This window comes from Thamnophis elegans, chromosome Z (genome assembly GCF_009769535.1).
Source record: "Thamnophis elegans isolate rThaEle1 chromosome Z, rThaEle1.pri, whole genome shotgun sequence".
Lineage (NCBI taxonomy): Eukaryota > Metazoa > Chordata > Lepidosauria > Squamata > Colubridae > Thamnophis > Thamnophis elegans.
The window spans coordinates 63,056,135-63,082,091 of NC_045558.1; the positions used below are offsets into that span (position 1 = coordinate 63,056,135).

The following is a 25,957-nucleotide window of genomic DNA, read 5'->3' on the forward strand; positions in this document are numbered from 1 at the left end:
GAACCTGGGCAAATGCCCCCATGGTCACAGCCGACAAATGGTGATCTAAAGTCAGCTGTGGATCCAGGAGGACTTCCAAATTGCGAACCCTGTCTGAGGGGCGTATAATTTCACCCCCCAGCCTGAGAGATGGAATACCTGGCCAATTTGTGGGAGGGAAAAACACAAGCCACTCGGTCTTGTCAGGATTGAGAGCCAGCTTGTTCACCCCCATCCAGACCCTAACATCCTCCAGGCACTGACACATCACTTCAACCGCTTCACTGAGCTGGCATGGGGCGGACAGATACAATTGAGTATCGTCCGCATACTGGTGGTATTTTATCCCGTGCCATCGGATGATCTCTCCCAGCGGCTTCATGTAGATGTTAAACAGGAGGGGGGACAGGACCGACCCCTGCGGCACCCCATAATTAAGGGGCGTAGGGGTCGACCTCTGCCTTCCAACCAACACTGACTGCGACCTGTCCGAGAGGTAGAAGGAGAACCACCGAAGAACGGTGCCTCCTACCCCCACCTCTCGCAACCACCGCAGAAGGATACCATGGTCGATGGTATCGAAGGCCGCTGAGAGGTCAAGGAGCACCAGAATGGAGGCCCGCCCCCCGTCTCTGGCTCTCCAAAGATCATCGGCCAGTGCGACCAAAGCAGTTTCCGTGCTGTAGCCAGGCCTGAAACCAGATTGGAAGGCGTCTAGATAATCGGTTTCCTCCAAGGACCGCTGGAGCTGAGAGGCCACCACTTTCTCAACAACCTTCCCAGCAAAGGGGAGGTTGGAGACTGGACGGTAGTTATTAAGAATGGCTGGATCCAAGGACGGCTTCTTCAGCAGGGGTCTCACCACTGCCACCTTTAGAGGGGGGGGGAAGGACCCTTCCTGGAGAGAAGCGGTCACTATCGCCTGGATCCAGCCCTGTGTCACCTCCCTGCTGTTCGCGACCAGCCAGGAGGGACACGGATCCAGTACACATGTGGAGGCACTCACTTCTCCGATGGCCTTGTCCACTTCCTTGGGAGTAACAGACTGGAAATCAATCCAACAATGTCGTTCAAGACCCTCCCCCAGTACCTCAGCTGGCTTTGCACAATTGGAGTCCAGGTTTGCCCAAAGCCGAGCAACTTTATCCGCGAGAAATTGGACGAACTCCTCAGCCCTACCCTGTAGAGGATTGCCCGCATCCCTCCCCTTAAAATGAGCAGTTACCAATGTTATATGTACCTAACCTGAAATTCAACTTACTATCAGTTAGGGCTCTGGTTAACATTGGCTATGTGGTAACCTTTAGGGGAGATATCTGTATTATTGAAAAGGAGGATAACAGGATTACTGCTACTTAAAAAAAAAGTTTGTATGTTATACCAGATGGCCAGATGGCTAACACAGCTTATCATAATGTTAAACCCCATGATGAATGCATACATTTACTACATAGATGCATGGGGAACATTAATTTCAAGATGCTGCAACAAAATGTTAAGTTGGCAGAAGGAATAAAACTAAAACCAGGCGGAAAATATTTAAACTGCAATGTTTGCAATCAGGAGAAAAGCAAAGTTACTCCAGCAAACAGACTAAATGGTTTTAAAACAAAGGAACCTCTGGAGGTTGTTTTTGCTGATTTAATAGGACCTTTAAAACTCAGTTTGGAAGGTGCCTGTTATGTTTTGAGTATCATAGATCATTATTCCCGATACGGTTTCTGTTACTTAATGAAAAGCAAAACAGAAACGTTTCAGCATTTCTTTAATTGGCTGAGGTTTGCGGAGAGAAAGATGAAAGCCAAGGTTATTACTGTAGTTACTGATAATGGGACGGAGTTTACCGATTATAAATTCCAAACAATGTTAAGAACAGCTGGAATCAAGCACAAACATTCTGCTCCTTATAGGCCACAACATAACTCTTTTGTAGAACGAAGGGGGCAAACATTACAGGCTATAGCTCGGACTATGATAGCTGATTCAGGTTTGCCGGAAAGACTGTGGGGTGGAATAAATTAGATACAAATGATAATGTAATTATCAACACCCAAGTAGAGTCCCTAATGATGAGGTAAGAAAAACGGTAGTTAAAGAAATTAAAGAAGAAGTACATGACGAACCAGAAGAACAAGAGCAGGTTGTCCACTGGTGAATCCTGAAATATGTGTAACTAGACCACCTGACAGGTATCAGGCGTCTATACCATGTCAGGCAAATAAGGTTCCTGCTAATTACCAAGAATTAACTTTATATCCAACTGAAAGCTTGGAAAGATGCAATGGAAAGGTAATTGAAATAATTGCAAAGGTTAGAGGTATATGAAAATATAAAGTTACCACCAGGTAAACATGCCATTGGTTGTAAATGGATTTTCAAAATTAAAAATAGCGTAGATGGGACTGTAACCCATAAAGCCAGGTTAGTTGCACAAGGGTTTGCTCAGTAAGCAAATTACTATGATGAGGTCTTTGCGCCTAGTTTAAAGGCTACAACGTTATGTGCAGCATTAGTGTGGGCAGCTAAGAATAAATATATATTTAATCATTTAGATGTAGAGACAGCATATCTTCATGCACCGTTGCAACATACTATATATTTACAGAAGCCTGCAGGATTAAAAACTGATAGTAAAACTGATTGCTGGAGGTTGAAAAAAAGTCTGTATGGCTTGAAGCAATCAGGATATGAATGGAATCAATGTATAGTGAAAGAGTTAACTAAGATAGGTCTTAAAGCTGGCATGGCTGATCCATGTTTGTTTAAGAAAGAAAGTAATGGTGTGATTTCATTGTTGGTATTGTTCACTGATGACATAGCATTAATCACTGAAACTGAGCAAGAAGCTATGAGGATTATAACACTGTTAAGGATGAAGTTCAGTATAAAACATCTCGGTGAGATTAGGCAATATTTTGAGTTAAAGATAGATAAAACTAGGGGAGGATACAAAATCTCAGAAACAGAAGATTAACCAGCTACTCAGAACGTTTAGGATGGAACAGTGTAAACCAGCTAAAACTACAATGGGTCAGGAATTTAGCCATGATGATGTAAAAAGCCCTGTATTTGATCAAGGTATTTATCAATCATTGATTGATAGTTTATCGTATCTGAGTAATTGGTCAAGGCCTGACATATCATATAGTGTAAATCAATTAGCCAGGTTTAACGCTGAACCTATTGAAAGGCACTGGCAAGCTGCTAAGAGAATATTAAGATATCTTAAGCAAACGATGCTTTGTATTTAGAACCTAGAGGTGATCTGAGTTTAACTGCATATGCTGATACACGTTTTGCTACAGATGTGTCTACACGGAAATCAACATCAGGGTTTGTTGTATTCCTGGGAAAAGCACTGATTGGATGGCAGTCTATTAGACAAAAACATTTAAGTCTATCGACTATGGAGGCTGAATTCTCATGTTTGTCATTATTATGTACAGATTTGGTTTGTTATAAATAACTCCTACTTGATATGGGGATTGACATACGAGAGCCTATTGTTGTTTTTGAAGACAATCAAGCAGCAATTCAGATGGCATCCAATCTTGCTGTAAAAACTAGGTCAAAACACACTGATCTAAGATATCTAAATGTAAGGCAAAGTGTGAATGGTAAATTAGTTTCACTGGAGTACTGCATGTCTGAACATAACATTGCAGACCATTTTACTAAGGCCCAAGGTAATATAAAGCATAAACGTTGTTGCAAAGAATACGGATTAAGATTGTAAGATGTATATATTGTCCTACCCAAAGGGGAGAATGTTAGGAACATAATCTAACGGTTGGGTTCGCAATATATAAATCATATAACAATGTTGTACCTGTTTCTTCAAATCATACTGTAAAATATGATTGGTTGCTGTTTTCCTCCATCAGCCATAAGAGGGAGCCAGAATGACTGTTAGCTCGCTGCTCATTAGATGCTGGGCTGATCTGATCTGAGTTTTTGGAAGTTGGCTGTTAGAAATTGCTGTGAGCTGTTGTAAGTTTTGCAACTGTTAGCAAACCTTTGTACCGGACTGATTATATGATTATTGGACTATGTTATTTGGATTATCCCTTAACGGAAAGACCTTGATGACTGACTGTCTTATCCGTGTATGACTTGGACTGTTTGATGGACTCTGATACTTCTATTTCCACAAAAGTAAAAGCCTATTTAAACTGCAGCGTCCCTGTATGCTGGTTTGTGTGTTCTCCAACACAACTCTCACAACGCTTTGCTGAACGTACTCGCTCTCCCAACAGGGAGCTTACCTGACAAGCATGTTTATATAAGCAAATTAAGCTGAGAAGAAACTGCTTCATTTGAGAACCTACTGTATTTTTCGCTCCGTAAGATGCCCTTGACTATAAGACGCATCTAGGTTTAGAGGAGGAAAACAAGAAAAAAAAAAATCTGCCTCTGTCTCCCAGCGGCCATCTGGTATTCATCTGGCTAGTCCCTGTTTCCTCCATGTCTACTGCCTCCACCAGGGAACGCTGGAGTCTTTAAGCAACTCCAAGCAACTGATCAGCTGTTGGATCAGCCTCCCGGAATACTGCCGATCAGCTGTTCCAGGCATTAGGGATTGCTGCTGCTGTTCACCGCTGCTGCATGCTGCCCATATCCGCTCAATAAGATGCACAGACATTTCCACCCACTTTTGGGAGAAAAAAAAAGTGTGTCTTATGGAGCAAAAGATATTGTATCTTTTAGTAGTTACTAATTAGGGTAGCCACATTACTGTCATGAAAATTATAAACTGTCTTAATATTTTATTATAAATTTAATCATGTCTATTTTACATTTTATAATAAGTGTTATTGTTTATCAATTAATTTCATTGTTTAATCATATTGAAAACTATTTTGGAATTGTTAATGGCATGTAAAAGTTTAAAATAAGTAAGTAAATAGGGATCATGACATTGAAATTTTAAGTGAGCTTCTGCAACTTCAGTATTAACAAAGCAAGATATCCAATAATTTAGAACCAATCTGGAAACTAAAACAGCTGGCTCAGAAAGAAAAAGTGTTGGGAAGCAAGATAAATGATATATCAATATAACATCTAAGCACTGCAATCCTCTCTGGACACAGAAACAATTTGTATCACGAATGTTTGCTATCTGGAGCCCTTCATATAAAGGAAAAAACTCTTTCATTATTTTCTCAAAGTATAAACTAGGAGGAAAAGCACAAACAGTGTAGTACATGTCAAACTTAAGGAAATAAATTATACATCACCATTTAAACACCATTCACAATATTATTAGTTATTTTCCAGCATGAGTATATACCTCTATTAATTCATCTCTTTGGCAAAGGCTTTCCTTGAGTTCATTTACTTTATGCTGTAGCACACTGCACATATGTTTCTGTCTTTCCAATTCCTTTTGAACAAAAAAAATAAAAAAGTGGAAATTAGATGACTTTAGAATTTGTTTCAGTAGCTTTGGTTATTATTAAATAATATTTTGAACCTTGTTACAATGATGTAAACTAATTTCAAGATTCTGTCATCTAGTAAGAGGGTACTCTTAATATTTATTATGTAAGGTAAAGGTAAAGGTTCCCCTTGCACATATGTGCTAATCCAGGGGTCAGCAACCCATGGCTGTGGAGCCACATGTGGCTCTTTCATCTCTCTGCTGTGGTTCCCTGTCACCAGTTGGCATCATAATTTTGAGAGGAACTTCCAGTTTGGGGGGGGGGGACAGCACCCCAGGAGGAGACTCTATGGCAAGGAGTGGGTTTTCTGGCCAGCTCCACAATTGGTAGGGCTTTTAATTAGGACAAGTAGAGGAAAAACGATGCTGCGCTAGGAGACTATGGTGGGGAACCGGACTTAAGGTTGACTTCAGAATTGAACAGGGGGGCTTCCGGTTAGGACATTTGTAGCTCTTTGAGTGTTTAAGGTTGCCAACCTGTGTGCTAGTCGTTCCTGACTCTAGGGAACAGTCTCATCTCCATTTCAAAGCCAAAGAGCCAGCACTGTCCAAAGACGTTTCCGTGGTCATGTGGCTGGCATGACTAAATGCCAAAGGCGCACAGAAAGCTGTTACCTTCCCACCAAAGGTGGTTTCTATTTTCTACTTGTATTTTTACATGCTTTCGAACTGCTAGGTTGGCAGAAGCTGGGACAAGCTTACGCAGCGCAAGGGATTCGAACTGCTGAACTGTCAACCTTTCTGATCGACAATCTTAGTGTCTTAGCCACTGATCCACAGCATCCCTCATTTATTAGGTAGGCAAGAATTGTAACTACTCACAGTTAAAGGAACCAAATTATGAAATCTGGCTTAAGCATTTTCACAATATCTGAGTAAACACCTCATCCTCATCCTAACCCCCTAAACTCCAATATTGTAATCAAGACCCAATTTTGAATAGACTGTTTGTCTCCAATGCTTGACATTAGGCCAATATTGTCAATTTACCACTATATCTGACAGCATTTTTCAAATCTGTTTTAGTAAACTGTAATCATCATGGGCAAGGAATAACAGAATAACAGTTGCAAAGGACCTTGGTCTTCAAGTCCAATTCCCTTCCCAGGCAAGAGGTGTCAAACTCAAGGCCCGTGGGCCGAATCCAGCCCGTGATGTAGTCAGATCAGGCCGCAAGGTCATCGTGGAAATTGCAAGGGGCCGGCCCGCATTGTGTTGGCCAGGCCCACCCCATCCTGTTGGGTGCACACACAGGAGGCGGCAAGCATGTGGAGACTGGCTGTGCTTAGTGGCCTCGCCACACCCATCCTTTTGCCTCTGCACCTGGCCTCACCTCTGCATCTGGCCTGGCCTCTCGCCTCTGCGGCCAGATTCTTTGCCAGGCTTCTGGCCTTGCCTCACCCCAGGGTGGCACTGGCAGCAGCTTTGAGAAAGTAAGCACTGCTGGGTGCCCTCTTAGGGAAGCAGGGCTGGGAAGGATGTCTGGGGATGTGGCAGGCAAAGGCTGCTTGCACATGTCTGTTACTGATGTCTGGGGAGAGGCTGGCAGGGCATCGGTGCTTGTGTACAGCTGGAAAGGGTGCCCTGGAGGGGTCAATGCTGGGATGTGGTGGGAAGAGCAGCTGAACTCTAATGGAGAGGGTGGTTAAAAATAGGAAGCTGTCACGAGCAATGGTCCAGGCAGCTGTGAGCCAGGGCTTCCCATTTTGGACTCTCAGCCTGGACTCCAGTCTAAAACCAAATGGCCTGTCCCCCTCCACCCCAGCACCTTTAGACCCCCAGCCTCACACAAGCACTGATGCCCCCCCCCCCCAGCATCAGAAAAGCACGGAGCAGGACAGGAGCATTGGGTGGCATAATACATGATCAAAGACATCTGTGCCCTGTGGAGACCCTGGAGTTGCTATTGTCAGGCAGGCAGGATCAGGTGAGGGTGGCGTGGTGCGGCAGGCCAACTGCCCATTCAGTGTCAGGCAGACAGGATCAGGCAGTTGGCCTGCCATGCATCACTACCGTTCGGCTGCTGCAGGGGGCCAGCACAGCTTTGCAAATGCAGGGGGATGGGAGGGGAGGATCTGGAGGTCTCCAACAGAGGAAGGAGAGACCAGTGTGAGCATCAAAGCCTCATTCATCAGATGAGGTGGCACATTCTTGGGGGCAGCTGAACTACCTGTTAGATGTCACGCCGGAGTGGTAATGGGGCTCCCCCAAGCAATACAGTACTTTTCTCCTGTCTGCGTAGCCCCACCAGGCACCCAGCCTGCAATGCCAGAAGATGTTCTGGCCTTGCTGCTCACTTGTGTGATCCCTCCCAGACATCAAGGCTCCTCTGATGGATGAGGCTTTGGTGCTAGCCCTGGCCTCTCCTTCCTCTCCACTCGAGACCTCTGGATCCCTTCTCCCAGCCTTGTCTGGTCTCTTGATGTAAGCAACGTCAAGCCAGCCAGGTTGAGTTGGCCACACCCACCTGGTCATATGACCACCCAGATACATCTACCCATCACACCTAACTGGCCCTTTTAGGGCAATCATAATGCTGATCCAGCCCGCAATTAAATTTACTTTGGCACCCATGCTCTATACCATTTCAGACAAATGGCTGGTCAGTATTTAAGAAGAAGAGTAGCAGAATCAAAAGAAAGAAAAGGAGGGCAAATTGCTGCTAAAACAAATTAATTTTTCCATGTCTGAGCCTTCATAGATCTTAGTAAGGTTTTTGTCTTCATTAAAAGTATACAATGTTATTTTCAAGTACTAATATGCCCAAGTACACAGATATTGTTTAATATTCTGCTATTTAAAATCTACATTCTGCATACAATAAATTATAAATTGTACCTTAGTCTTTTCTTCATTTTCCCTATAGTATTCTGCTAATTGCTCTTCTCTTTCCTCAAAGACATCTTTTAGAGTATCCACTTGATAGATTAAATTGTTTTTTTCATTATCAAGCTGGGCATTAGAAACCATGGCCTTCTTGTATTTCTCTTCAACTTCAGCAAGTGACTCCTAGAAACATTTTATTCCTTTATTTATTAAGCATTATTTAAATAGAAGCACACAAAATGTTCCATACTTAATCATGTTATTTTTCTAGTTAAGTATGTTTAAATATGCAAGTCAATGAAATTTTAACATGCACCTGGACATTTAAGGAATTGATTTTATTATTTTCTTTGCCAATGCCAGAAATTTAAGCAAGTTATTTATAATAGTTTTAGAATACAGTTATGTTAGTTTGATCTACCAAAAACAATTAGCAAGTAATTTTTATATTTATGTATAATCATTAATCACAGCATTTTTTTCATAAACTGAAGTCTAAGAAATGCATATTTCTCTCTTTAACTTCTTTCAAACTTCATAGTCATCACTAATATTATGGCTAAGAAATGACTTTAGTCCAATAAGAAATGACTTTAATCCTATCAAATTCAACTAGTGGATTTTTTGAACAGTAATATAACTTTACAATTGGGAAGCAAAGTTATATATAAATTTGCAGATACACACACACACACATACACACACACACACACACACAGAGAGAGAGAGAGAGAGACAGATAGACAGACAGACAGACAGACAGACAGACAGACAGACAGACAGACACACACACACAATAAATGGTACCCCTTGGTGTCCAAATCTATACCTGAATGGTTTGGGAGTATTAGTTTAAAAATGAATCGTGCCCCTTCCCCCAAAAATGGTATTGACTTTTGCATACTGCAATTTTTTAAAAAAATGTTTAAATATCTAATAAAATTTATGTACATTGAACAACTTGAATCAAAGAGTGTTAAGCACAAGTGAAAAGTGTTTACTTCCCACTCATTGAAGAAGGATCAATAAAAAGACAAAATTATTGAAAAATCAAGTCACATTTTATGTACAACATCCTTTAGATTCTAAAGTTTAGGAAGTGTCCTGAATGTTAAATGTACAATATTCAGATAATTTTTTAATATAACGTGCTCATATCTATAACCAATAATTCTATAAACAAAGATTGACATTTGGCCCTGGAATCAAATACACAAATATAAGCCTTATTTTGCATTTTCTTTCTAAATGATGTATTTGGTATGTACTTCATTTATTTTTTCTTTACGCGCTCCTCATGTGACTTAAAGAATTACTAAAAATTATTTAGTGGTTTATTACTTCACTTCAGAACAGAATTCTAATTTTAATTTCACTATCAATTTCTAACAGAGTGGTTCCTAATTATTAGTCTTATAAAATGTTTACTTGACAATTCAAATTATTGAAAGGAAATTACATTATATAATATTAAGTACTTCAATTATCCTACTTCAGAAATACTATGTGATGACTTAATTCTCTGGAGAAGGCTCTAATGCTGAGAAAGGTGGAAGGAAAGAGAAGGACATACAGAAGCAATGTGAATGGACAGAGTTACAGTGGCAATAAATGCACCATTGGAAGACATGAGTATACACTAATAACTATGTACAAAACCCATTTTCCAATTTACTCATTGGACACATCCTTAATAAAAGGAGTAATTAGTATGTTAGTAAACTCTTAATGAAATTTGCAAAAATGTCATTACCACAGTATTACCATAGTGAGTACATGCTTGGGAGAAACCTAATACCTTTAGTTCTTTAAGTCCCTGCATGTATCTCCCCTCTACATCTTGTATCTGGTCCTTAAGATCATAGATATCCTGCAGGACATAGGAATGAACCATTGCATAAGAACATCATAAAGATTGATTATATAATTGTATGATTTAAAAATTAGGTGATTTGGTGTAAGTTTTACTATCAAATTACAGATTAAATTAATGATATATCCCTGATACTTGAAGATGACATAATAAAATTTAAGTCAGTATTTCTTATACAGGCCTATGTACATTTAAAATACAAAATCTCTGAGAACACCAATTTCAGATATAAACTGTTCACAATCTTATTTTGAATACAAATCTGAAAAGGTGCTTAATGACATTTGCAAACTAAAACATTATAACAGCAGAGTTCTATATACTGGTAGTCCTCAACTTATGATTGGTCGGTTAGAAACCATTAAAAGTTGTCCCTAACTTAAAGCAGGGCACTACAAATCAGATTCAAAGTTCTGATGTGTGAGCCCCCTCTGCAATGACATAACTGAATTTCAATTATTCAGCAACACAGCCACTTTTATGGGCATTTAAAGCATCCCATAATCATATCACCTCATTTTTTTCTTCAGTTTTGCCAAAAACTGCACTTATTTCTAGTTTTTGGTACAACTGAGTCCATCAGGAACCACTGCTTTACTTAACACACATGGCATTCACTTAATGTTTGCAAAAAAAAGTTTATAAAATCAGGTTGGTCACATAATCAACCTGTTTTAAAATCATTGCAACATACGGTGTCAAAAACTATAGAATTTTAGAACTATGCTAAATTATATTACCCTTTTAGTAAAGTTCTGCTTCCTTCTTATAGTAAGATAAGAAATGGTTATTTACAAAATACACTCAACCGATTTTAAAATTTTGAAAAAGTAAATACATTTATATAGTCACAAGTGCAACTAGATAGGGAGTCTATTTGTTATATAGATTTCATTGTTCAGTGTGTTATATTATTGTTATTTTAATATGTATAGCCACTTAGAATTCCATTGGTAAATTACGACATAGATAATAATAAATCATTTTAAAAAAACTGATAATGTACCGTATTCCCTCATTTAAATTTATGATAGACAAATGTAGCTACATTACATTCAACTACATTATTTTCCTTCCTTCCTTTTCCTTCCTTCCTTCCTTCCCTCCCTCTCCTTTTCGATCTTCTTTCTCTCTCCTTCCTTCCATATTACAAAAATACAATTATGCTTCTTAAGCTAGTCTATGATTTGATTGATACAAATATATGAGTTTTCTTTCATTATTAACCAATAAAAATTTCTCACCCGTAATTCACTTAATGAGGTATCAGGATCAACTAGGCTGCTTGTATCTCCGCTTCCTCGTCTGGAAGAATTTCCACTTATAGGGGTTGCTGAATTGCGAGATGCTGGCTAAAGAAGACAATTGTTTTAAAATTTCCTTTACATTTTAAGAGTTTTCTTAGATAAATATATAAATAATATATCAATACAAAAATAATATTATAATTTTGAACAAAAATATTTTCATATATAGACCATTGTAACATTAAATGAATTTATTGAATCGTATCAGGAAATGTTAAACATATGTCTTTTCCATTCAATCTGACCTAATGGTTTATTATTTTTTTCAGATTTCATTCCATAATTTACTATGCAAAGTATTCAGCAGAGGTACTTCACAAATTACATTAGTGCAGATGAAGCAACTCTATTTGAGTATTAAAATTGACTCAATATTTCAATAACGTTATCTTGTTGTTTTGAAAACTTGCTCTGGTCCATCAGACCTCTAAGTAGAAATGTGATTTGTGCATTTGCATACAAATTGCACAATTGGGAACAGCTTTTGAAACAGCTGCACAAGTTTTGCAAAGTTTGAAGCCACTTTAGTGCTTTCAAAGCAGGTGTTTAATTTATGCTAATTAACTTTGCAAAATATTTTGCATAGGTTTAATTGCATAAATTATCCAAATTACTCTACTTGTAAAGATGTTAAGAAATAATGAAGACAACCAGTGATACACAAGAAAACACATCCTTTCTGCATGCAGGGGATCTGAAGTAACCGTATTTTTTGGACTATGAGACCCACCTGACAATAAGAAGCATCTAGGTTTAAAGGAGGAAAACAAGAAAAAAATATTCTGAACCAAATAGTGTAGTAATATATTTAATAAAATATATCAGAATAATATTTCAATCATATAAAGTAAACAGCGGTATTAAGAACCATCATCACTGTTATTATGTTTGTTAAGTAAAGCAGTGATTCCTGATGGACTCAGTTGTACCAAAAATGAGGAGAGACTCACTCTTCTAATTTTCTGGAAACCTAAAGAACTCATTGTCACTAGTAGCAGAATTAAGAAAGTTCAGATGCTCACAATCACTACTATCACTTTCTTCGCTATCTTCATATATGTTACTATCTTCAGTTCCATCTAAGGCATTGCTAATGCTACATTTTTTGAATGACCGTGCAACAATTTCGTCCTTCACTGAAATCCATGTTTTAAACCATTCACAAACTTGAGTGATAGTAGGCCTCTTCATTCATCCAGTAGGAGTCAGATCATGATTATCACCAGCCATCCATTTGTTCCACTCTTCTCACATATAGATTTTAAATGGTTTGTTGATGGAAACGTTAAGAGGTTGCAACTGGCTTGTAAGACCCCCAGGAATTACAGCTAGATGAGAGTCTTCACTTCTTTAAATCTCTTTGTAGTGGTTTTGCTAATATGTGCTCTAAACTGGTCAAGCACTAATAAAGTAGGCTTTTTTAGAAGCTCTCCAGGACACACTTTTTCAATCCATATTCTCATTCCATTTTGTCCATCCATTCTTTCTCATGAACATGCACAACAACTCCTCATGGAATCACTTATTTTGGAAAAGTTTTCCTTTTGAAAATTAACATTGGTGGCAATTTGGTGCCATCTGCACAGCAGGACAACACAACCGTGTAATGTATTTTCTCATGTCCTGAGGTTTTCACGGTTATGCTTTTGGCACCTTTAACATCAAACATCTTATTAGATGGCACATCAAAGTTTAGCAGGACTTCTTCCATATTCCCAATCTGGCCAATTTCAAAATTATTTTTATTCCTAGCATCTATTACAAATGTGTGAAAAAAACAGAATCTTAGATTCATATTCTTTTTGGCATTTTTGCGCAATTCTAGTTTTGGTGCACATAGCAAGGCCATATTGTCTCATAAATCTGTGGCACCACGATGGTGATCCAGTAAAATCCTGAATGCCTTTCTCTACAGCAATGCATTTGGCTTCATATATTACCATTTTTGTAGAAGCTACGAATCCATTATTCCGGTGACGTGTGATCCATTCTTTTATGTCCATCTTTCATAGCCACTTTGCAGCAAGCCCATGAAAATTGTGCTTACTTTTATCTTTTACTTTTTGCAGCTGATCCACCTGTTTCCTCTACTCTTTTATCATTTTTTTCAGTTGGACATGGTCCAAAATGTCTCTGTGTTGCTCTGTTTTCATGTTCCTCAGCATATTTTACTACTTCCAGTTTAAAAGAAATTTTATATGCTAGTCTTTTCTGATTTGACATCTTTGTATGTAGCGTGAGGAGGTACCGTAATATTTTTCTGCAAGAAAGAACTGACAGCAATGTGTCCTTTATTGTTATAAGAGCACTATAGCTGAGAACATCAAGGAGAACATTAGACACTATTCATAGGAGCGTATTTTGTTTCTGTAGTGCCTCCTTACACCCCCAGGTTTGTGTGTGGTTATGAAAGTAAAAACAAAGGAATGGCCGACTGGAATGGTAGTCAGATTTCAGATTTTAACCATGCCAGGTGAACAGATAAGATCTTTCTGATGGATGCTGGCTTAAATGGATACTTGCTTTGATGATCCAGGCAGCTGGGATTGCCTCTCTCTCTCTCTCCCCCCCCCCCCCCGTGTCTCTGCCTTCCATTGCTGCTGGAGGAACCACAAAAGCATCCAGCAAGGTTCCTGCAAGCTTCCTGTGAGCCAGGCAGCTGGGATCGCCAACTTGCCTCCCTCGTCCATGTATTTTTGCACAAGGCTTCCCTGCCTCGCCTTGCTTCAACTGCTTGCCCTTCGCTAATGGATCCTGAGCGTTGCACTGCAATGGAGAGGTCAGCACAAGGGAAAGACAAGGAGTAGGAAAAGAGGAGAAAGTAGTCTCCTTACCTCAAGCTGTCTGATTTGTTGCCCATTTCTCCATTGACTTGTCTTTGATGGCCAACGCCGAAAGGCAGCAAAAGACCTGCCGGGTTGGGTACCCTTCCTCCCCCACACCAACACACCATTCCCCACCTGCCACCCTTAAATTGCATTGATGGCTAAGTGAAGGGCAAGAAGCCTTGCCATGCACAGCGATGGGGGGGAAAGGGATGGCAACAAGAGCCTATCTCTCTCGCCCTAATGAAAGTCAGCGGCAACCCGACCACTTTCCTTGTTCGCCTTCTCCAGCACTTGGAGCTAAGTGTCATCCATTCATACCTCTCTCTCTCCATGTCTCTGGACTTGCCACCGCGCAGACCAGGAAAGGCGAACTTGCAGCAGAGTGGCAGGCAGTGGCAAGGCATCCTCGGGAAACTGCTCAATGACCTTTTGCAGGCCTGGCAGACATAGAACGTGCCCAGGCCAGCCAGTGCTGGGATCAGCCAGTTCTCTGAACTGCACACATCATTAACAACTGGCTAAATCCTACTTCTGCATTGCTGCCTCACCCAGGGAATGCTGAAGCCTTCACAGCTGATTGGCAGTTGGATCAGCCTCCCGGAATACCACCAATCAGCTGTCCCAGGATCAGCAGGGGATCGCTGCTGCCTGTCACCACTGCTACCACACCAACTCCCTCCCACCAAGTATGCAAATCCCCAGCTATTGCAATATTTGGGGGAGGGCCTTCTTTGTTGCTGCTCCGGCCTTCTGGAATGATCTCCCCGTTGAGATCCGGACCCTTACTACCCTTCCGGCCTTCCGTAAAGCGACGAAGACCTGGCTGTTCCAGCAGGCCTGGGGCTGTTGAATTGTCCAGCCCCATTTCAAGTTGTGGATGTTATTGCAATTTTAAACTGTTTATTTATTTATTTTTATATTCCCCTTCCCTTTTTATTGTAAGCCGCCCGGAGTCTTCCGAGAGTGGGCGGCATACAAAACTAATAAATAAAATAAAATAAAAATAATAATAAATAAAATATTTGCTGTAGAAGATGCATAGACATTTTCACACACTTGGGGGTGGGGGTATGTCTTATAGTCCAAAAAATACAGCATATATTTTGAGTGGCATATCACTGTGTACTGATGATTTGAAAACCAATCTGTTCAAAAACTCACCCTTGTGTATAAATCAGAATATGGTTTGTCAGTCCTCTCTTCAAGCTGAAAAATATTTTAAAAAATTAATGTTTTAAATTAATTTCAACTATATATTTGAGTTGAAAAGATTAGTTTTCATCCATGTGCATATAACTAGAATATTAATATAATTGATTTCCCTTTTTTTCCCTAATATACTATCTTACACAAAGAGTCTCTAAATATAGTCCTTAATCAAACACATTATAAATAGATGAGAACAAATTAAAATTATAATCCTACACCAACTTATCTAAAAGGAAGTATTTTAATTTTAACAAAAGTATTACATTGATATATGCACACTTCAAGTTACATCTTCATTCAATAGACATATCAGTATTTTTGTCAGACTGAAATATATTAACTTCTACTTCCTCTATGCAAAATACTTTTGTATGCAACATTGGAAATTGTACAATGTGATTTAATTGATAAAGAAATTCTCTTTAGGGGCACACATATGTAAATTCTTTCATCAAATTCATAATGCTTTATATTTGAATATCTATAATTCACTTTCACATTATGTCCATGGCTGTAGAATCATAATGAAGTTTTTGGCAATATTCCTTTCTTAATTATTTTTAAATAAAATCAAAATGTTTTGAATTGGAATTATCCATTTTTTGAGTTAGAAACATCTCATTATCTATAGTTCACTTTTTCCATGAAGTCAAGATAGCTATTTCCTAATGAATGGTTTTTGGTAGTAATCCTGTGTGATGGAAAAAGTATAATTTCTTTTTTTTAATTATTATTTGTTTTATCATAGAAAATTTTAAAAAACAAGTATAATTTCTTAAAATATGAAAATCAGAAGCAGTGTACTAGAAAACTATATTATGCAATATGGCATAATGATGTATTACATCCTTGTATTTTAAATGTGTACCACTGCCACCTTTCCAGTCATGGGTTGAAACTACATTACTCTTATTTAAACAGGTGGAGATTTTGCTTTTCAATATCTATATTCCTCCACTTAATAAGAATAATGTGATTAACAAGATTTGGGACAGCATAGAAGATTTTATTCTTGGCTATTCAGCCAAATTCCCCAAAGCTGCAATAATTATAGGGGGGGACTTAAACGCTAGGATGGGTCCAAATGATCAAGCATTACATAAGCAGTTTAAGACTCACTATGATGAAAATGTAACAGATGAATCTTTGCATGCCAGACAATTTAAAGACCCTAAAGCTAATCGGGCAGGCTTATGTGAAAGACAAATGACTGAACGTTTGGATCTGTGTATCCTTAATGGGTCCCCATGGGGCGATTTTCCAGCAGAATATACTTACCGGGGAGCAGGAAGAAAATCCACAGTTGACTACTGGATAATATCATATGACCTCCTGAAGTTCTTACAGAAGATAGAGGTAGACTCGCGATTGGAAAGTGATCATAATACAATACTCCTTACTCTCACATTGCACTAGAATTCTCTAAGGGCAGGCACAGCCTACCTACCCAGGTTAGAAACTCAAAATACCCAGGTAAAAATTAAATGGAATGAGAAAAACGCTAAGGAAGTTACCAAATGGATGTTAGCCCCTGAAACCATAGAGTTACGTACATCTCTACTAAGAAATAACTGTGGGGGATCTTACCTAGAGGGATTTGAATCCTTAATTGTAAACTTGAATTCGGTTCTCAGTAACAGATCACTAGCTCACCCCAAAATGCTAGTTTCAAAAAACAAAAAATGGTTTGATAGAGATTGAGTTCAACTAAAAAAGATATATAATGAAGAATACAAGAAAAGTAAAGGTGCCCCCTCCGAGGAGCACACTTATTACTTAAAGCAGCTAAAAACACAATATAAGAACCTTCTAAAAGAAAAGAAAAGTGCTGCCTGAAGGACTCTTGGCATAGACTAATTACGGCAGTCAGGACAAAAAATACATCCCTTTTTTGGTACATCACCAGGGGACTGGGAAAACCTCCCCTACCCTCTACAAATCAGGTTCCAACTCATGCCTGGGAAGAGTACTTTAGGGAGCTTTATACAGATCCTGACTATGTAACCAAGGAGAGCCAAGCTAGTTTGGACCACACTCCTCACTGGCCCCGTTACACCAGAAGAGATATCCCGGTTGATTGGAGCCCTAAAAGCTAATAAGGCACCCGGAACTGATAATGTCCTGCCAGAAATAATTAAAAAGAACGCCAGTTGGTGGGCTCCATTTTTAGCATCACTGTTTACATTTATAGACAATACAGGCCATATGCCTAGAGATTGGGGAGTAGCAATTATCATACCAATTTATAAAAAAGGGAATAGAAATGACCCAGACAACTACAGACCCATTAGTCTTCTAAGAGTTATTAGTAAACTGTATGCCAAACACCTAAATTATAAACTTCAAGATTGGCTAATTTCAGGGAGGATAATCAAAGATGAACAAGACGGTTTTAGAGAAGGAAGATCGACAGTGGATCATATCTTGGTATTCCACCATTTAGTACAAAAATACACACATAAAAAAAATCCTCTCTTTTTGTGGCCTTCCTGGATTTTAAACAGGCCTTCAATTCAATATCCAGGATCACCCTCTGGGAGAATTTAAAATGCACCACTTTCGATAAACGCCTCCTCTTCCTCATATAAAAATTGTATGCCAATTCCACCCTGAAAGTGAGGTGCAATCCCCAAGGGAGTTTAACCGGCTCAGTAAGAGTACAAAAAGGGGTACGGCAGGGTTGCATCCTGTCCCCCTCCCTCTTCAACTCCTATATTAATCCCCTGATTGATCTTTTACAGAACCCTGATTTCCATCCTCCTAACTAGCACAACGCAAAGTGCCAATTCTCTTATATGCTGATGACGCCGTTATCATTTCACAAACCCCCATAGGACTGAAGAGAGCAATTAGGGCAACACTCGGCTATTGCAGGCAAAACAAGCTGGTCCTTAACTTCGATAAATCAAAAATTTTAGTTTTTGTTAAAAGATCATGCCAATACTCCTGGCAAATAGAAGGATATAGTTTGGAACAGGTTAGAACATTTAGATACCTTGGTGTGGTTTTCCACTCGCTAGGGACATGGAAGGCACACCTGGATCACACATTGCAAGTAGCCATTAGGTCCTCAAATGCAATCAAACATTTCTTTTATACAGGTGGAGGTCAGTTAGTACCTGCTGCCTTAAAACTTTTTGAGGCCAAAACATTGGCACAAATTCTTTACGGGGCACAAACAGGAATCCTTGCAAAGAGAGACTTGTTAGAAACCATTCAAACAAAATTCCTGCGAGCCATCTTAGCTGCTCCCAATGGAACTCCAAATGCCCAGTTAAGAATTGAGACAGGCATGCCTCAAATTCAAGTAAGAGCCTGGAAGATGATGGTCATTTATTGGCTTAAAATGCATTTCTTTCCAGAGGGACTGTCCCCACTAGCGTTGACTGACAATTTAAACAAGCAATTGATCACAAGCTAGGCTCTTATGGGCTTTCACCATTATTCTTAATGTCCTTAGGCTTTGAGCAAGCAAAGCAAGTAGTAATCAATAGAATGAGGGACATGGAGTTCGAAGAAGAACTAAATAGGTTGCCTTTCCACAGCAGGGACAGAATCAAACAGGGTGTGTGGGAATCAGCAAGATATCTAAATGACCTGATCTCTCCAAAACAAAGAATAGCTTTCTTCAGAGCCAGATTTAACATTCTTCCTTCAGCATTCCTCCAGGGCAGGTATAAGAGAACACCTATAGCTGAACGCGTTTGTATACGTGGTAAAGGAGAAGTGGAAGATAATTCACATGTACTATTACATTGCGAGCTATACAGAGCTTGTAGGTCTACATGTATTCTCCCCTTATTAGAGAGATTGCCAGGGAGGGCAGACAATTTTTATCTAGGCTTTCTCCTCCAGGACACTAACCCGGTTACCACGTATGCAGTGGCAAAGTTCTGTGCTGCTGCAATGTCTATAAGAAAAAAATTGGCTACAGTATAGTACCATCTTGTACCAATTATCTGGACATACCTTTAACAATCTTTGGACCATAATGTTATTATCCACTTTTAATGTAAATACTTTTAATTATATTTTAATGTTAGTATTTTTAATATAGTGTAAAGACAAATGTACATTGCTGGTCTTTGACCGTAATAAACATCTTACTTCTCAAGGGGGGAACAAACAACTTTATGGAGAGAATAATTGTTTTAAACTTGATCAGATTAATAGAGGCAAATAGGAAACACTGTCAAAACGTATTCTGGGATTTGCCCCTCATTTTGCCTGGATAAACTTACAACCAGAAATTGTTGTGCCACAAATTTGAAGATCCTTGTATTATACAAATAGAAAAATTATAAAAGAAATATATTTATGAATTGTAAATATGGACATTACATGAAAGGAAACCATGATCTCGTTAGGAGCCACAAATCCCAGTCAACCAATAAGAAGCCACACCCAATCAGGAACCACATAAATATGACGCAAAAAACAGCCCAGCACAAATTCTGGCAGAGTAAAGTTCCCTGAAGATGGGCTGCTAAGTCCGAAAGCCCGGAAACTAAACCTGTGGTCCTGGTGAATGACCCAAATTGGATCTTGCAAAGTTCTTTTTTACTTTGAACATCTGATTTCTTGGGGGAGAAATCCAGATATTGGGAAGATGTCTATGGAGATTCTCAGTCATTGAGGTCATGTTTGTCCCAAAAGTGCTTTTCCAAAAAGTAACTGGACTTTGTTTTATTTTTCCTTGAAGACATTTCACTTCTCATACAAGAAGCTTCTTCAGCTCTGTTGAAAAGATGGTTTACTCCAGGGGTGTCAAACACAAAGCCAGTGGGCTGGATCTGGCCCACAATGTGGTCAGATCCGGCCTGTGGAGCTGTCCTGGAAAATGTAAGGGACTGGCCCACATCGCTTTGGCCTGGTCTACCCAATGCAAACTAATCTCAGATAGCACTGGGTCCCAACCAAAAAATTAAAATTAAAATGGTCTCCACAGTTCAATCCTGAGCTACAAATATTCTATTGATGTTATTTTAATTTTTTCATCAAAATTGTTGCATTTCTATTCTCATCCTAACTCTTGTTTTCATTACATTCCTTACAACTCTCTTTTTAATCTATATACCTATAATGCCAAATCTTCCTACAATCTATTTATCATCTATAATTGCAGTCACTCCTTATGCATATTTTTAATCATTATCACTTTGGAATATGAAGATCTTTTCATACTTCACATTAATATAACTTCACATGCTTCTGTGCATGATATAATTGTTTTTACTCTGTTCCATACAATTCCATGCATCCTCTTTTTATTCATTAGATTGGAAGAGTAATCTAATTTATGGTATTTTTTCATGCAAGTCTCATACTTTCTATTCCTGCATTGATTCTACATTTCTTTCCACATCCATTTTTCTCAAGATCCACTTTTATTTAAAGTTTATTGTAATATAATTTAACCTCACTCCCTACAGCACTTCCTTCAGAAAATAGTCTGTGTCATCAATATAATAATGTTTGCCAAGTAGAAATTCAAGTTTGCAGACATCGGATTAACAAGTTAATTACTTTTAGTTGTCTGATTTTTTTAAAAAAAATGTTTTTAATTAGTAGCAGGATCCATCCCCTAGGAGCCCTCTATAGGCTATACGTGCCCCCCCCCCTTTTGGGGGGGAAAATGGGCCATTTTTGGGAGGTATACAGAGTGCAAAAGCTTTTTTTAAAATTTGCCTCTTCAAAACCTTGGTGTGTCTTATACTCCGGTGCGTCTTATCCTCTGAAAAATACTGTAATCTATACAGACGAAGAGAGAAGAATTTTAATGATAAAGATTAAAACAGAGGAAAAACAAATACTTCTTACTATAATCTATGCATCAAATAACAACCAAACTAAACTTTACAGAAAATTACATAACAAAATAACTAAATTAGAGTACAAAAACATATGTTTAATTGGAGATTTCAATGCAATAGTGGACATCAAAAAGGATTATAAAAGTAACAAGAAGAATAAGATAAGGAAGAGAACACTGCCAGACTCTTTCTTCGAAATGACACAAGAACTGAGCCTACGAGACACGTGGAAATAAATAAATAGGAGACTGAACCAATATACATTCTATTCTAATCCACATAAATTGTGGTCTAGGATAGATATGGCACAGATTACCTCAGAGCTGATTAAAGAGATTGAAGAGATAGAAATAATAGCTAACAACTGGGCAGACTACAACCCCATGAAAATAATATGGAAAGGACAAAAGAAAAAGTGAAGGTAGGTGATGAACAAGGAAATATTGAAAGAAAAAGAATATACACAGATGATTGAAAAAGAGATGATAGCATTTTTCAAAATAAACAAAAAGGAAGACACATCGCTACAAAACTTGTGGGATACCACCAAAGCATATATACAAGGACCTACTCTAGCATACACAGCAAGAAGAAACAAGAAAAGGAAACAAAAACAAGAAGGGTTGCGGGAAGAAACTGAAAGATTAGAAAGATTTACAGTCCATGTCACAAAACAAAAAGATAAAAGGAAAAATAGACCTCATAAGACATAAACTGAACCTGATTACACAAGATGAAAAGGCCCAGAAAGTTAGAATAACAAAGCAAAACTTTTTTGAGCATGCAAATAAGCCAGGGTGTTGGCTGGCATATAGATTAAGGAAAGAAAAGGAGAAAAGAATAATAGCCTATTTACAAGATGAGGAGGGAGTGACACACCATAGAAGAGAGAAAAAAAAGAATATAACAAAACATATTTTTCAAAGCTTGTATCGGCAGGAGCATGTATTGGAGGATAATATCAAACAGTACCTGGATAAAATGAACTTGACCAAAATTACAGAGGTAAGAAGAGAGAGAATAGAAAAGAATAGAAAAGAATAATAAAACACAAGACCCAGATAAATTACCTGTGGAGCTATACAAGATGGTACAGGAACCATTAGATATGTTAATGATGGAAGTATTTAACGAGCTCCTTGTAGAAGCGAAAATATAAAATTCATGGACAGAAGCACTTATAACACTGATTCCAAAAGAAGATAGAGACCCACATCAGATTAAAAATTACAGACCTACTTCACTGTTAAACACAGACTATAAAATATTGGCATGCATAATGGCAGAACAAGTTAAAAAGGTTCCTCCAGACCAAAACAGATTTTTACCAAGAAGACAAATAAGAAACAACATGAGAACCATTATAAACACACTAGAATATTATGAAGCACATCCAGGAAAGCAAGCTGCCTTAATATTTTTGGATGCCCAAAAAGCCTTTGATAATTTAAATTGGAGATTTATTATTTTACAATTGGAGACTATGAACTTTGGAGAGAAATTTGTAAAGATGGTGGAAAAAATATACACAACCCAAACAGCCAAACTAATAATAAATGGTGATATTACCGAAAAATTTATTATTGGAAAGGGGGTAAAACAAGAATGCCTGTTTTCACCTTTATCATTCATATTAACCTTGGAGGTATTGCTAATAAAAATCAGAAAGGATCAGGAACTAAAGGGCTTGAAAATAAGGAAAGAAGAATACAAAGTCCAAGCATTTGTGGATGACTGTCAGCACCTCTCCATTTAATAATCAGGAAAGAAGACCATGAGACTCCATTTGTGGAAAATCAAATGTACTTTTACTAATTAAAAATGGTTAAAGAGCGGTTGTATAGCAAAGTCTGGTTAATTAGGCGCGAAAGCAGTTGATATATAGAATAGCCCATTCCACACCCCCTGGCATCATAGGCCTAGTCCAATCATAAGTCCTTCAAGTGTCAGGTGTGAGATAACTTCAAAAGACATCACGAAGATGGAATGTCGGTGCCGTTAACCCAGGCGGGAAACATCCACGCATGCGTAGTCTGTCCATCCAAAGACCTCCAGAATCTTCCTCCAGCACAATAAGTAACCCCACCCAAATACTATGCCCTCCCTCCCCGTTTCAATGGCAGCTGAAGCAACAGCAAAGCAGAAGCTGACAATGACTTAGTATTTATATACTAAGTATTTATATTGGAACAACTGCTAGAGACAGGACCCGAACTGGTGCAACACATAGAAGAATACAGTAGAGTAGCATGACTTAAAATTAACAAAAAGAAAACAAAGGCAATAACAAAAAATCTTACTAAAAATCAGGAAAGAGAATTGGAAGAAAGAATGTGCATACAAGTCACCAAAAAAAAAAATATCTGGCAATTTGGCTATCAACCAGATGTTCTGCAATCAAAGACGATAACTACACTAAATTAATACAACAGATTAAAAAAGATTTGGAAATATGGAAAAAACTACCACTGTCCCTTATAGGAAGAACAGCTGCCATCAAAATGAACCTTTAGAAAAAATACTGTTCCTCTTTCAAGTAGCACCAATAAAATTAGGCAAAAGCTTTTTTAAAGAGTTAAATAAGCTAACTATGAAATACATTTGGCTGGGGGGGGGAGCATTAATTAAAATAAAACCAATTGTGTAGGGTGACCAGACGTCCCGCATTTGGCGGGACAGGCACGCTTTTTCATAATTTTTCCCACCTCCCGGGCCATTCTCAAAACATCCCGCTTTTTAATTTTGGCGCCTTCTTCAATCGCTCGCTCCCCCGCCATCCGCTGCCGCTCGCATGGGCGGGGTAGCATAGCGAGTGAGCGGGGGAGCGAGCTCACCTTTCCAGCCCCACTTCCACCTGGACAAGCCGTGGAAAAGCCTCTGCCTCTCCAAAAAGAGCCACCTGTGTGTGTGGCCCTCAGCGGGGTCTGGAAGTGGCGCCTTCCCGCCAAAGCATCCCTTGTGCACTTCGGGGGCTGGCAGGTGAGGCGAGCGGAAAAGTCCTTTCTTCCCCCCCCCACCTCAGATGCAGGTGAAAGAAAAGTCCTTTCTTCCCCACCACCACCTCTGATGCGGGCGAAAGAAAAGTCCTTTCTTTCCCCTCACCACCTCTGATGCGGGCGAAAGAAAAGTCCTTTCTTTCCCCCCACCACCTCTGATGCAAGCGAAAAAAAGTCTTTCTTTCCCCCCACCACCTCTGATGCGGGCGAAAGAAAAGTCCTTTCTTTCTCCCCTTTCTTTCCCCCCACCACCTCTGATGCGGGTGAAAGAAAAGTCCTTTCTTTCCCCCCACCACCTCTGATGCGGGCGAAAGAAAAGTCCTTTTCCCCCCCACCACCACCTCTGATGCGGGCGAAAGAAAAGTCCTTTCTTTCCCCCCTTTCTTTCCCCCCACCATCTCTGATGCGGGTGAAAGAAAAGTCCTTTCTTTCCCCCCATCACCTCTGATGCGGGCAAAAGAAAAGTCCTCTCCTTCCCCCCACCACCTCTGATGTGGGCGAAAGAAAAGTGCTTTCTGTCAGATTCCGGCTGATGCGGCGGGCGGCGCGGATTGCAGCAGGGACGGCTGCTGATTGCAGCCCTATTGCGCCAGGGGCTGCACTGGCGGGGACGGGCGGGGGGATGGGACTTGGAGTCCTACGATCTTGGCGAGTGGGGATTCCTGCGATGGGATTTGGAGTCCGATGTCCCTGGCGATTGGGGGTTCCGCTGTTTGGAAGAAAGTTCTTCATGCCAAGCGCTTTTCCCTCCCATAATGAGATGAGGGAGGGAGAGGGAGAGAGAAAGAGGGAGTGTGTGCACAGGAGGGGAGATTTTCTAAAAGTCCCATTGAATCCAGAGGAGGAGTGTTTGTGTGTGTGTGTGTGTGTGTGTGTGTGTGTGTGAGAGAGAGAGAGAGAGAGAGAGAGAGAGAGAGAGAGAGAGAGAGACTATCACTAAGTGTTGTAGCTTATGATTCTTGATGAATGTATTCTATTTTATTTTTTTTATGTACACCGAAGACAAATTCCTTGTGTGTCCAATCACACTTGGCTAATAAACTATTCTACTCTACTCTACTCTACTCATTTCTATTTCAATTCTAATAAGGAGTTTAGCTTCTCTCTCTTGAAAATGTAAGCTAGCATAATGCAAGCTAGCTTTAGCTTTCAAACAGTTCATTTAGTGATCAAAGTTACAATGGCATTGTAAAAAGTGACTAATGACCATTTTTCACACTTAGCAACCATTTTTCACACTTAGCGACCGTTGAAGCATCCTCATGGTCACGTGATCAAAATTTTGATGTTTGGCAACAGATTCATATTTATGATGCTTTCAGTGTCTTGGGGTCATGTAATCACCTTGTGTGATCTTTTGACAAAATATAAAATTTTTAATCAAGCCCCCCCCCCCCCTCAATGGTGTCCCTCTTTACCAATCTGAAAATCTGGTCACCTTACAATTGTGGGATAGTAGAAAAAGAGGAGGATCCGGGCTCCCGGATTGGGAGACTTACTATCAGACAGCAGCACTTACATGGATCAAAGATTGATTTGAGTTAAAAAATAAAAGAAAGTTGATTTTGGAAGGCCATGACTTACAGTTAGGATGGCACGCATTTTAATGGGATGGCAAAAATAAAATCCACAGTTATTTTCAGAAACATTTAATTAGGGATGATTTGCTACAAGTATGGCAAAAAA

General features: G+C 39.3%; 1 protein-coding gene across 18 annotated transcripts in view; it reads right to left on the minus strand.

The window, feature by feature from the left end:
• Window positions 1-25,957, minus strand: part of LRRFIP2 (LRR binding FLII interacting protein 2) — a 173,614-nt gene that overhangs the window by 31,815 nt on the left and 115,842 nt on the right. For 13 of the 18 annotated variants that reach the window (XM_032234650.1, XM_032234648.1, XM_032234646.1 and 10 more), the window contains 5 exons: window positions 15,415-15,459; window positions 11,363-11,470; window positions 10,044-10,115; window positions 8,258-8,428; window positions 5,270-5,362 (listed from right to left, as the gene is read on the minus strand). In XM_032234650.1, the coding sequence (XP_032090541.1) occupies window positions 5,270-5,362; window positions 8,258-8,428; window positions 10,044-10,115; window positions 11,363-11,470; window positions 15,415-15,459 (489 nt within the window). The remainder of the gene's footprint in view (window positions 1-5,269; window positions 5,363-8,257; window positions 8,429-10,043; window positions 10,116-11,362; window positions 11,471-15,414; window positions 15,460-25,957) is intronic. The other 5 variants (XM_032234651.1, XM_032234649.1, XM_032234647.1 and 2 more) reach the window with 1 other exon arrangement.